This window comes from Notolabrus celidotus, chromosome 11 (genome assembly GCF_009762535.1).
Source record: "Notolabrus celidotus isolate fNotCel1 chromosome 11, fNotCel1.pri, whole genome shotgun sequence".
Classification (NCBI taxonomy): domain Eukaryota; kingdom Metazoa; phylum Chordata; class Actinopteri; order Labriformes; family Labridae; genus Notolabrus; species Notolabrus celidotus.
The window spans coordinates 8,795,428-8,808,478 of NC_048282.1; the positions used below are offsets into that span (position 1 = coordinate 8,795,428).

General features: G+C 39.9%; 1 protein-coding gene across 2 annotated transcripts in view; it reads left to right on the forward strand.

Annotated features, from left to right (window-relative positions):
- Positions 1-13,051, forward strand: part of hdac7a (histone deacetylase 7a) — a 52,076-nt gene extending 39,025 nt beyond the window's left edge. For both annotated transcript variants that reach the window (XM_034696407.1, XM_034696408.1), the window contains exons 17-25: positions 419-474; positions 953-1,040; positions 1,437-1,556; positions 1,886-1,983; positions 8,219-8,337; positions 8,750-8,883; positions 8,982-9,063; positions 9,201-9,339; positions 9,514-13,051. In XM_034696407.1, coding sequence (XP_034552298.1) covers positions 419-474; positions 953-1,040; positions 1,437-1,556; positions 1,886-1,983; positions 8,219-8,337; positions 8,750-8,883; positions 8,982-9,063; positions 9,201-9,339; positions 9,514-9,556 — 879 coding nt within the window. In that variant the 3' untranslated portion in view covers positions 9,557-13,051. The remainder of the gene's footprint in view (positions 1-418; positions 475-952; positions 1,041-1,436; positions 1,557-1,885; positions 1,984-8,218; positions 8,338-8,749; positions 8,884-8,981; positions 9,064-9,200; positions 9,340-9,513) is intronic.

The following is a 13,051-nucleotide window of genomic DNA, read 5'->3' on the forward strand; positions in this document are numbered from 1 at the left end:
ATAACTAGAACATGCACATTTCAGAACTACATATGCTTTGCTCGACTCTCTGTGATAATAAAGATGAAGCTGATTTTAACTCACTGTCAGCAGTGAAAAACATCTTGAATCCACATGAGATTATCTTAATCCTTCATACCGTATGTGAACCCCAAGATAAGAGAACCATCATTTATCATATTTCATGAAGATTTATTCTTGGTTTAAAGCCAAAACGACTCATTTGTTAATCATTTAGATTGCATGTTTTTTATGTAAAATAATCAGATTGTAATCAGAAGACATTTTTTGTTCTTGGTTTACTGTTTATGTTGTAGACTTGTTGATAATTTGAGTTTTCTCCCTTTTAATGTGAGCTGGAGCATCACAGTATTTCACTTTCTAGCAGATATTAAAATTATATTTTCATTCCACACAGAATGGCTTTGCTGTAGTCAGACCACCAGGGCATCACGCAGACCCCTCCAATGCAATGTAAGTGTGTGTTTTATTCGTGTGTCTGGTTCTCAGGCACAGCTAAGTTTCCTGTCGTTGCTGCACTGTCAGCAGATTCTCTCTGGAGGTTTTTAATGAGGTGATACAGAGAAGAGCACAGGACATAATAACTAAGATTAATACCTGTGCAGGTTGAGTTGTTCTCTTTTTGTTCATACTTGGATGACTCATCTTTTTTGTTATTTATCCTGAGTACAATCCTATGGTGACATTGTACTGCGTTTGACATTTTTTGGCGTGTTCAGTAATAAATGCTCTCATCAGGAACAGCAGGAAGCATCAAGAAAACAAGCTTAAAGTCATTTGATGCAGAGACTTTCAAGTGTCATTTTACAATTTAGCTAAAGAAACAGCAGCTTTAAAGAGATTTTCAGTTACCCTCTTCTCAGTTTAAGTCTTTAGCTTCCTCAGAATTGTCCTTCACCTTTATTTTATCCTCTTTATCTTTGTCTAACAGGGGTTTCTGTTACTTCAACTCTGTGGCCATCGCCGCCAAGCAGCTCCAACACAAGCTCAGCGTCAGCAAGGTCCTCATTGTTGACTGGGTAAGATGGTTTAACTTTGTCTTTTTGTGAAAGTACAACCTGTTGTCGTTTACTACTCGTGTGAACTAAATGAAGCTCAGTGATCCAACAGTCTAAAGAAGAAACAACATGTGGAATCAGAAAGACTTTCTTTTCCTTTCAGCCTTAACATTTAAAATGCACAGTCATGCAGCGGTCCAATCTATCTGCTGTTTCTCCGTGTTCTGTATTTTATTAGCATCCTTAATAAGCCAAATCTTCCAAACAGTGAAATCTCAGAGCAGATTAGACTAACTTCAGCACATTCTTCAGCCCATAAATGTTGCACATGTTAACTTAACAATCTCATTGACCTGCTTTAACACTTATGAGTGGGTATGTGTAATCTAAGTGTTTCTCTCATCATCCTCTTCCTAGGATGTTCATCATGGTAACGGCACCCAGGAAGTGTTCTACAGTGACTCCAGTGTTCTCTACATCTCACTTCATCGCTATGATGACGGAAACTTCTTCCCTGGCAGCGGCTCACCAGCTGAGGTGTGTGACAGTCAGGGCTAATTTTATATTCAATGTTTTAGTTTAAATCTTTTTTTTGTTAACGTAGCAGCAATAAAAAATTTGATGTTATAGATCCGTCCTCTTTTTAAATTAAGAAACTACAGACAAGCAAACAAGTCAAAGAGAAAACAGGGGTCAGGTTTCAATATCTTAGGCAAATTTCTGAAAGGCTATGGAATATGCTCATCTGAAATGCTGTAAGCTTAGGATAACTCACCTTGCAGCCAATAGTTTAAACTTGATGTTACAACCCGACATGACAAAAAAAGCATCTTCACGAATTAATGCATGAATATTTTTGCATCCAGGTTGGTTCTGGAGCAGGCCAAGGCTTCAATGTGAATGTGGCGTGGACGGGAGGACTGGACCCACCCATGGGAGATGCAGAGTACATCGCTGCATTCAGGTAAGACCAATTCTACTCTGTTCAAACACTAAAACACAGGCATCCAGCATAAAAGGAGAGTTTCAAAAAGATGACTGTCTGAGCTTTTTACCAAAACATGGCTGCTTTAATTCTCTCTGTCAGAGATTCAAAGTCATTGGGACTGAATATGCCATCACTTGCGTACAAAAATGTTCAGTAGTTGCTCTGTTTGGTTGAGTTGTAGTCACTGCAGATTTAGATTCACATACTTTTCATACTCATGAGATTGTGTGGTAGCACCTTGTGCTTTTAAAGATATGGAAGTATCTTCATTTTTCACGTTTGTCCAGCCTCCTGTTAATATTTATCTCCAGGCTCAGTACATAAGAAGAGTATAAAGTTCTGAAACTTCTTCTTGTAGTCTTATTTAAGTTTGTCAAGTTGGTACATAGGTTGTCAAAAAGGCATGATTACTTTCTGGGTTGTGTTGCACAACGTTTTGTAAGTTCAGTTATCCTCTTTTGATCCCTGAGGACAAATACTTTCCTTCATTTACTCACGAGGAGCAGTATGTAGCTGATAAACCTGTGCACCACCTCTATTTCAGTCAGGAGAGACTTCATTACTTCTTTTGGCATGCTGTAAAATTTGCAGCTGCATGTTTAGAGCAGAAGGTTGATCTGTCTCGTGATCACATATTGGATGTTAAATATAGTAGATTAAGAAAAAGAAAACAAAGTTAACATCAGCTCTATTCCAGTTTTTGTTTATCTGGATGCTTTATCTAATTTCCTTCACCCTGAGCCACAACAAAGACACTTAAACCCAGCCTCTGATCAGCTTTACATCACCTCTGACGTACTTCCTGCCTAATTATTAATCCTCGTCATTTGGAGAGCATGTGTGTGGTATGCCCTGTTTCCAATAACTGTAGCTGCTTTACAGTAAATGGTCTCAGGGTCTTGTGTTTGACAGATTGGGGACTGTCACTTCCTGCTTGTGGCTTGGATAATTGTCATCGGTGGGTGTTTGGCACCAGTAAAGTTTCAGTTGTGTGGGCTCTTTGGTTGTCTGGTGCATCGAACCAGAGGAAACTGTGCCAACCACACGGTTACAGGAAAAGGGGCACAGTTGCAGAGTCACAGACATACGGGAGTAAGTAGGGGAATGGTGGGCTGTGGGGAAACAAACAAGTAGCATATGTTTATGTACAGAACTCGAGCACAAACCCATGACCCTAAGACTTCAGCAGTGATCCTCCTCGTTGCATTTTGTATTATAAAAGAAAGAGACGCTGCTCTAAAGGAGGCTCCCTCTCTCTCCGAGGTGTTCTTGAGCAGAACAGTGATTCTCTGGCAGCTCCAGGACTGCCTCTTTGTATCATGACCCTAACCTCTGACCTTCCTGTGAAGCAGAGACTGATTTTTTTCTGTGTAAGGGGGGGATCTGCACCCAGTGTTTATGAGGTTGAACAGTTGTAGACCACTGGAGTGACATGTCAGATTCAGCTACTTTCAAAATGTACTTCCAAGCTGAGGAGTTAGAGTCAAAGTGGACTGCATCTCTGTGGGGTTTAGAGAAAGCCTTAATGAGCATCGTCTGATATTCACCTGGCTGGTGGAGAAATAATCGGAAAGATGAAATAAACTGACACCATCTGGTTGACTGTGATTGTTCCAGAAAAAACAACATTTACTGGGTTCTGGATCGTAATATAAACATTTTTCGATACTGATGTAACTGACTGAAAAGCTTTTGATGCAGCTTTTAAGTGTGTAACCTGCAGCTCATTTCACTTGACATCAAAACTGAAAAAGTTTTGTTACAGAGTATGAGCTGATGGTGACTTCAGGGTCTAGTTTCATGCTGGGAGACCTCCCTAAAGCTGAGGACTTTGAGGAGTTTTTGTGTTCTCCAAGTAGAGCATTAAAAGAGTTGCGGTTTGTTCCTTCCACAGCTTGATATCATGATAAATGTTTTTTTTTTCATATTTAAAACAGATAATGTTCTGAAAATTATTCAATAACAAAATGAAGTTAGCAGTCTTCAAAGCCATCAGATGGAGGGGAAAGTTGAGAGATCTGTGCCTCCTTTGGTTCGATGTGAAAAACACAACTGATCAAAGTTTCTATTTTGTATTACATAATGCTGATCGTATGGCTCTGTGTTCAGATCTGGACCTAATAGAAGCTCAGAGTAAGGCTCCTTTTGTTTTGATCTGCCTGCAGCTCCTGATGGTGACAGCCCACCACATCAAACAGTCTCAGATTATAACACTAATTTTAAGATGATGTGTGTTTCTGAAACTCAGACAGGATGCTACAGGGACTCATTCCTCCACCAATGCAGAAAAAACAGATTCTGTTTTTACAGATAGGACCAGAGTTTATAGAGATGTAGAGGTGATCAAAAGACGATGTGATGGCATGGTCAGTCTTTATCTATCCATACATTATTTCAGTATTCACTAAGTGAAAGTTAAATCCATCCATCATTTATTCAGAGTTTTCATACAACAAGACTGTAGTGCAAAGTGCTTTATATAAAGTCAATTAAAAAATCCCCATCCTTCCAATAAACAAAAAAAAAAAAGGAAGTGACGAGCTGAGGAGACGCTATCATGAATACTTAATGAGGAAACACCAGACCTGGGAGGAAAATGTTTAGACTGAAGTGTTTTTTCTTCTTGTTCCAGTTAGCTCAATATTATTTTAGACTTATTCTGCTATTTTAAGACTGACATGTTAATCCAGCAAAATAACAGAAAATAAATATTAAGGACGCATGAAAGAAGGATTTTGAAAAGTCTAATTGAAGATAAAAACAATACTATAAGATAAACCAGTAATTATAAAATAAGACAGTGTATGAATCATTAAAGAAGATTCAAATGCAAAATAAATGATCAATTTAATTTAGTTGCATTAAATAAATTAAAATATAGTTTAAAGCCAGACTATAAAGTTGGGTCTTGAGTTCTTTTAGAAAAAAAAAAAAAGAAAAAAAATGCATGTTTACTGATTTTGAGGCCAACATTGTGACTTTAATTCTTTATTATTTTTGTATCTCATCCTCTATTTTGTAAATGGATCTGCTGTGATGCAAGATAAAACAAAGTCATATCAATCAATCAATCAATCAATCAATCAATCAATCAATCAATCAATCAAGATTCGACACCATCAAATAATTCTTGTGCAGCCACTGTTTGCTTTGTTGTGATACTCTGCTAAATGTGCTGACACCATTTCAGATTGTCTCAAAAATATCTATTGGTTACCCTGTAGTGCAGAAAATGCAAATGACAAATAAATAATGATAATGGCTTGTAACATATTTTAAGCTTTTTTTTAATAGAAATGTTCGTGTTTGAGTCCTTAATTATTGTATTTATCAGCTTTTAGTGTTGCCAACATGATTTATTTCTTCAGCCCCCCGTAGAGTCACTTTTAACATTTTAATTACAACATTTTTTCCTTTCATAGCTTTAAATTCTGAACAGCCCACCTCCTGCCCACCATGCTCTCCCTCTGTAATTAATAAACCTGCAAATGTTAAATGGTCCGTGGAAAAAAAAAAAGAGTGAGCTTTTTAATGGAATACATTTTATGGGTTTAAGTTTGTGAGCGCTTGAACTTCAGAGAGGGAGCTCTGGTGCATTTTCACCTTATCCTTCACGCACACCCCCCTCTTCTTTTCCATCACCCCGACCCCTCATCACACACAGACACACACGGACACACACTCTCCCTCTTCCCCTGCTCCCCTGATTGATCTTTAATAGGCTCCCCCTCCTCCACATTCCCTCCATCTTTCCATTAGTTTGTCTGTAGTTTCTCTCATGGGGGGAGCGTGGCAGCTTTAATGGGTCTACAGGGGAGGTGGCTCTGGGTTTTGCGGTTAGTGCATGCTCTGCTGTAAGTCCACGTGAGGATGATAAAGTTGATTGAAATCATCCAATTAATCATAAGTTGACGGGCCGACACAGGGCGATTACTCTGCCTACCTATAAAGTGTGTGTGAGTGAGTTTGCATGTGTGTGCTGAAGCTGGAATGTGTTTGTATGCGTTATCTCTGCGTGTCCTCATCTTTGTCTATGAGCTCATGTTGTCCATCTGCATGCAGTCATGACAGGAGTATGTGTGTGAGTCTGAATATGTGTGTGTATGAAGAGGATGGAGGGAGGGGGTCTCCACAGTCCCCAGGCAGAATAATGAAGGTAAATGGATCCCAGATGGACTGTTTTTCCTCTTTTCTCTGTGTTGTCAATGACGTGAGGAGAGTGACAAGCCTCTAATGTGAAACAGACTCACACACGCCGGCTTTGAACTCCGCCGACATCATTGAGGCGCAGAGCTGAGCCTCTCCTTCTCTCCCTCTGCCTTGGGACAGCACATCTCTCTCTTCTTAACAACAATAGCATTAAGGAAATCTTCATCTGTTTGAAGTCCACAAACAACACAGAGCAGACGTAAGAGCTGACACAACAATACCACTTTGTCAAGCGCTCTTACTGGAGGCTGTGCAGCTTTTTCAACAGAGAAACAATGGTCTTTTATCAGTGTTGTTTAAGATGCTGAGTGTGGGAACAACCAAAGCATGCTTCACTCATCATGTTAATAACTTCTAGATGTGATTGATCCGTGACATCTCCGGGAGGCCGCCCAGTTTGATTTGAAATGTCTGCTTTGCACTGTTCGAGGCTATCTTCAGAAAATTGACAGAAGAACATTCAAGATGAAGTCTATTACTGAAATCAAAAGACACTGAGTTTTAGATCAACAGAGTTAGTTTGTGAAGATAAAACTCAGTGTGCAGACTGTGGGCTTCTGTTTGCTCTTGTAGCCTGCAAATGGGAGCAGGCTTTGGGGCTTCTATGGTACCTGCAAGTTTCTTTCTGATTCTGAGGTAAATGGCTTCATAACATAAACTGCACCTAACACATCTCATCAGAATCTGAGCGTTAGATATCGCTAGATATTCCCATTTCTACACACTGTACCTTTAAACTAGTGCCTGAATCCTCGTATATGCATGCTTACTTTACCAATAAAGCTGATTCTGATTCTGTAAACTCTCTCAGATCATGAAGATGCATCCAAACAACACGTTCATTTCATGCAGTACACTTCTATAATTATTGTAAGATCTACTTGAGCTGTGGCTTTATGAGCCTTTTTTCTGCCAGCTGTCCCTCCTACATTTGGCAGCTGCAGCTGTGTTGCTTTTAGTGTTGGTTATGAGTTTCATTTCTTTGTATCTTGTAGTTTTATTGCTTGCACAAAGCTTGTCAAATATGCAGCTCTGTTGCCAAAAGTCTCATTTAATTTGCGTTTGGTCACACATTGCAAAGACTGCCCAATATATGCAAACTTTTGGTCAACTTATAGAGTTGGTACCAACCACTAAACCTGATCACTACTGTTAAAGTCAAGCAAGGTGACTGAGAAACGATTCCCTCGGTACTCTGAACTTGCTTCTTGGTACAGAACAAGGCAGTGATTTAACTCCTGATATGTGTCCTCACTTCTTCCCTCTTGTCTCCTCGATTCAACGCAAACACACTTTTGAATGCCAGCAGTGATTTAACTTTCCTTAACAAGTGGTGAGTTATTAATGAGATCACACTGAGGTCTCAGTGATGATGTCACTAACAGGACTTTTTTCAGAGTTTGAATTGTGAACATTGCTCCTTGAAAGTTGTTCCAAGTTGAACAACTTTGTGTTTCTACATTTTTATAGAGTCCAACTGTTGGCAAGAAGTATGTGTTAAACTTCCCTGGAGTGTAGCTTTGTTGAACCACTGCCTTATTGTTGTTTTTAAACCTCAGCGTCCAGATTCAGAAGATATCATTTAGGCATGAGTGGGAGTTAAATGACTATACTCGCTGTTATTCTACCATTTATTTTTATATGATCTGAAGGAAGAGCCCAGTTTTCAGTAGAAACTTATAATTAAGGCTTAAATATGCATATATAAGAGGAAGGATTCTGCATGTTATTTGAATCTTTAGGATATATTTGTCCATGCATCATGTTGTTTCTGAGTTCTTCAGTGTTATATTATTGAACGATGAGCGCGTGTTAAAGCAGGGAGAGCACACACATCTGCAGAAAAACAGTCATATCATGCCAGAACCCAGCACAGTGAAATTACACACTGGAGTTAGTGTGTGACTTGTTTCATCTTCTATCAGTGAGCAGCAGGATTGCATCAATACACATCTCTATACACAGTCCCCTCAAAGTGACATTGTTCTGTGTCTGTCTGCAGGTCAGTGGTAATGCCCATCGCTCAGGAGTTCTCTCCGGATGTCGTTCTGGTGTCAGCTGGGTTCGATGCCGCTGAAGGGAACCCTGCTCCTCTGGGAGGGTACAAGGTCTCCGCCAAATGTAAGCACGACACTCCACCACAGACTGAGCTGCCTCTCCCTCCAGGTCTCAGTTTGAGCAGGAGGATGCCAATAAGAACTTTTAATTTTTGGTTCTGTGGGTCCCTTAGAGATATTATTAGATTATTACAGCTCCTGTCCATCATGGACCAAAGAGCGGAACAGTGCCTTCTGCCCCTCATCGCTTCATCACTGATGTTACCATAATTACAATAATTAGTAGCTCGTAGTTTCTGTGGGAGGATCCACGAGGTAAAAATATACGTTTGTTTTCTGGAAGTATGAACTCATTTGGGACATTTTACAGGAACAGGTCTCATGATTGACGTTTACATACTAAACTTTGTATTTATTGGCTTTGACTTGCTACATGTTAACTTTTCTGTGTGTTTGGTATGTTTTGTGTACCTCAGGTTTTGGCTTCCTGACCCGTCAGCTGATGTCTCTGGCAGGGGGTCGTCTGGTTTTGGCCCTTGAGGGAGGTCATGACCTCACAGCGATCTGTGATGCGTCTGAAGCCTGTGTCAGCGCACTCCTTGGCATACAGGTAAAGCATGCTGGGAAATCAAGTTTTACCTCAACCTTTCTGTATAGAACCAGGAGTTATGAATTGATTGTCTTCATGGATGTCTTTCTGTCTTTTAGGACCCACTGGCAGAGGAAATCCTCCTCCAGAAGCCCAACGCTAACGCAGTCCGCTCCCTGCAGACCGTCATACAGATACAGAGTGAGCAGCACTAACTCTTAAATCAAATGATCCTTTCTTTATCTAATCCTGTTTGTACTTAGATTGAAATCAACTATCATATGAGTAATGTGTCTGCATGATAACAGCAGTAACGTGTGTGCATGTTCGTGTTTCAGGTCAGTACTGGCAGAGTGTGAAGGCTTTCGGTGGATCAGTGGGTCTGTCGTACCTCGCTGCTCAGAGGAGAGACTGTGAGGAGACGGATGCTGTCAATGCTTTGGCTTCCCTGTCTGTGGGAGTGCTGTCCAACAAGAGGTACAACACACACACACACACACACACACACACACACACACACACACACACACACACACACACACACACACACACACACACACACACACACACACAAACACACACCAAAGACAAACATCAAACTTCAGGCTTCTTTCCAATACGACTCTGATTGTTCCTCTCTCTTTCCTCCAGCCCGTCTGACGAGCCAATGGAGGACGACAGCGACTCCATGTAGACGACCAAAGTGACCAATGACCTCACACGTTCAGGATTTTCGTCCGACCTGTAGCCTTGGATCTCCTGCGCTGTCCTGACGACCACATAGGGGACATTTTTGTGATACCACTGAGCCCCACCAATCTGCCTTATTCACACACATCAGACACACAATGCTGAACCTCAACAGACCTGCAGCACGAGCACCTCAATGCTGGTGACCACTCAGCTGAAGCCAGCAGCACTACCTGCAACTGGGAAACCTTCAGAAACCTCACCAAAGAGAGCAGTACAAGATGATTTTTAAAACTTTTTAATTCTTCCTGACTGACATTGGATTTTATTTGTAAAAAAAAATCAAGTACCAAACCTTTGAGCTACAGACAGAATTCCTTGAAGCACTATTTACCAGCAGCTGTTTCGTTGCCTTAACTTTGCCTTAACGGAAGAACCGGCATCAGGTTCAGAAGGAGGAGACTTTGGTTTATAAATTCCCATCTCTTCTTCTATTTGCATCTTTAAAAGCAGACTAAGTGGGATGCAAAATGGCACACAAAGACACATATATAACATCAGGTGAAAGCATGTACAATACACCTGATGGACCAGGTGCAAAAAATACAAAGAAGAAGAAGCAGACATATTTTCTGCTTTAATGACGTCATCACTCACAGTTTAACCACTAAAAGATGACGACAGAGAACTCATGGGACGAACGAGAGAGGAGGACACAAAATGGACAAACTGTGGTTTTGTAGAAATGGAGAAAGAGGCAAATGTCCTCATTGTTTTATTGCACTGTTCATTCCATAATGTGAACTATGACAGATTCCAAAGCTCTGGGAAAGAATAACTCTGCAGGTTATTTAATAGTTTTGGATGAAATGATGTTTTTCTTTTATTCCCACTCTTCATCTGAGATGTCTTATGAAGTCTTCGACTCAACTCAAAGGCCGAGATACTGTAGAGTTGTTTTCATATGAAGTTAATCTGTAGGCAACATGTTGAAAGCAGGATTATTGTCTCTGCTGTTCAGTGTCTTAAACACATTTATACTTGCACACACACACACACACACACACACACACACACACACACACACACACACACACACACACAAACACACACATGTATAAAGCAATGATGAACTGTTTATGTACCACTAGTATTGATTACTGTATATTCTTGTTTATATTTGAGACTAAAGGAGTGTTCATTCCGCCGCAGCACCACTGAGGACCATTGTATTGTTCTATAGTAGCAATAATGTAATGCACTTAACGACAGCACCCAAAGACAATGCCTTAAAACAGCCTGCACTCCTCGAAGAGACTGTACAGAGGCAACTCCAGGGACCAGTGTGAACACAGAGTGAACACTGCTCCCACAGTGACTCTAAAGAACCTGTGGATTCTGACTTTTGTAAACTGTTTCAGTACAAAGACCCGGCCTGGTTTGAATGTTCTCTCTGTTATCTAATTAAGACTTTCAGGCCTTATCACAGTCTAATTAAGGAAAGTGACATGTAGTAAAGTGAACTTTAAACTCTTCTCGCAGCTCCTCCTGTCATGTTACAGTCAACCTGGACGATGTCATAACACACGTGGTAGTATGTCATCTGAGCTGACAGATGTTTAGGGATGCACAATACTGGACTTCTGTGAGACACAATATACTCCAACATATATTTCACAAACATTTGACTCACTGCAGATGTAAGTGGAAATTTTTTACTCTACTTGCAACAAACATCAAGTCTTTTCTGTAGTTGAATAAACAAAGTCTGGTGTTTTTGATGCAGACAGAATAAACAGGACTTCTCAAAATGGTCAAACAAGAAAAAGTCAGCTTCGGTTACCTGCAGACATTTAAAGCAAACATGTTCAGTAAGGTTTTTTTAAAGCAGCCTACTCAATTTCTATTTAATAACTTGCAATGCAGGAGCGTCATCATAGGGTCATCTTACCTCCCTGTAAGAAATATGACACCATCAATCCTGATGATATCGTGCATTGCTAGTTTTTAGTAGAGGTTTGGTAATTCATTAACTTTAATGATTGCCCTTCTATGACTCCATTAGTAGAAATAACAAGATCTTGTTTCTTATTTTGAGGTTCTTTTGTAGCAAAATTAAGATGATAGCAAAGAATTTTTTTTGCACAGTAAATCTCTTGTGAGGAACTTTTGGTTTGTGTCAATTTTGGTGGACAAAGTGTTTTTTACTGATTGTTTAATTAGTGTTTCTTGATAAATGATCTCATCCTGCTTTCTTGTAACAGGCAAACTTGGCACTCCTTGAGAGTCTTTGCCATGGAAATTAAACGGAAAAACGTTGAATCAGCAGCAGGCAGTGAATCACTTGGTGTGACACCTACCCCTGTATGTGTCAGACATTAAAATAACTTTATGGAAAAGGACACTTTTCTTGTTGGTGGTTTTGGTTGCCTTTTAGGTCATAAAGAGGCAACAGTTTTAACTCCAGTCTGTTCAAAGACCAGCTTAAAACTCCTCACAGGAGCTTTAAGTTGTTACGACCAAGGCATAGATAACCAAACCAATGTTTTAAGATTAAAGCTACAGATGAGATGTTTGCGTCTAAATGCAGCTTTTGTAAAATCATAGTTATTTGACTGACTGAAGGAAGTATTGGGAGCTTGATATCCGGTTCAGTTATCTTGTTTTCAGACTCTGGGCATGATCTGCCCAACAGAAGGCCTTAGAGCTTATATCAAACAACAGGTAGGCAGTAGAAACCAAAAACAGAAGTCCAAATGCTGTTTTGATCCTGCTCCATCACAGTAGGCATGTTAAGAACACGTTGCATGGAGGAGGATTATTGTTCAGTGATTGGTGCAAACTGAAGTGTGTCATTAATGTAGTGTTGGTTTATAGTGTTCTAAACAGGAGGTGTCAGCATTGAAACGATGTGCTGTGTCTCTGTTATACGGTGTGTCCTGCAGGTGTGTGTGGTGTCTATGAAGTAAACGTAGTCTGATGTATCTCTAGTGTGTATGAGAAAGTTTGGCATTGCATGTGCACCGTTACACACGTGTAGATTTCTGCCTTGTGTTTTGTGCATGCGTTTTTTGTGTTTGTCTGTCGGATACTGTAAATGACCTCTCCTGTATTATATCCCCTGTAGCTGTTTTATTGTCTTATAGAGGCCAGTATGCCTCACCTCTTAATTCCCCTTTATTACTGATGTCATTTGTACCTTTTTCTCCTTAAAGACACTGTAAATAGAAACTCAAAGACCAAAATACACGACACACACACGTGCCTTGATGCATTCAGTAGTATGTTTGTGTATTGGTAACTCTTAACTAACTGGACTTACAGTAACTCTGTATCTGTAAACATGACTTTGAAATCCTTGTTTCATGCTTTTCTTTATTATTTACCTACATGTGTTATTTTTCCTACACAGTTCCTACCATGTGTATGTATAGAAAGATTCTCTATTTTGTACTTTGTATTTTTGTCTTTTCCTCTTGATTAAAAAATGTAAAAATGT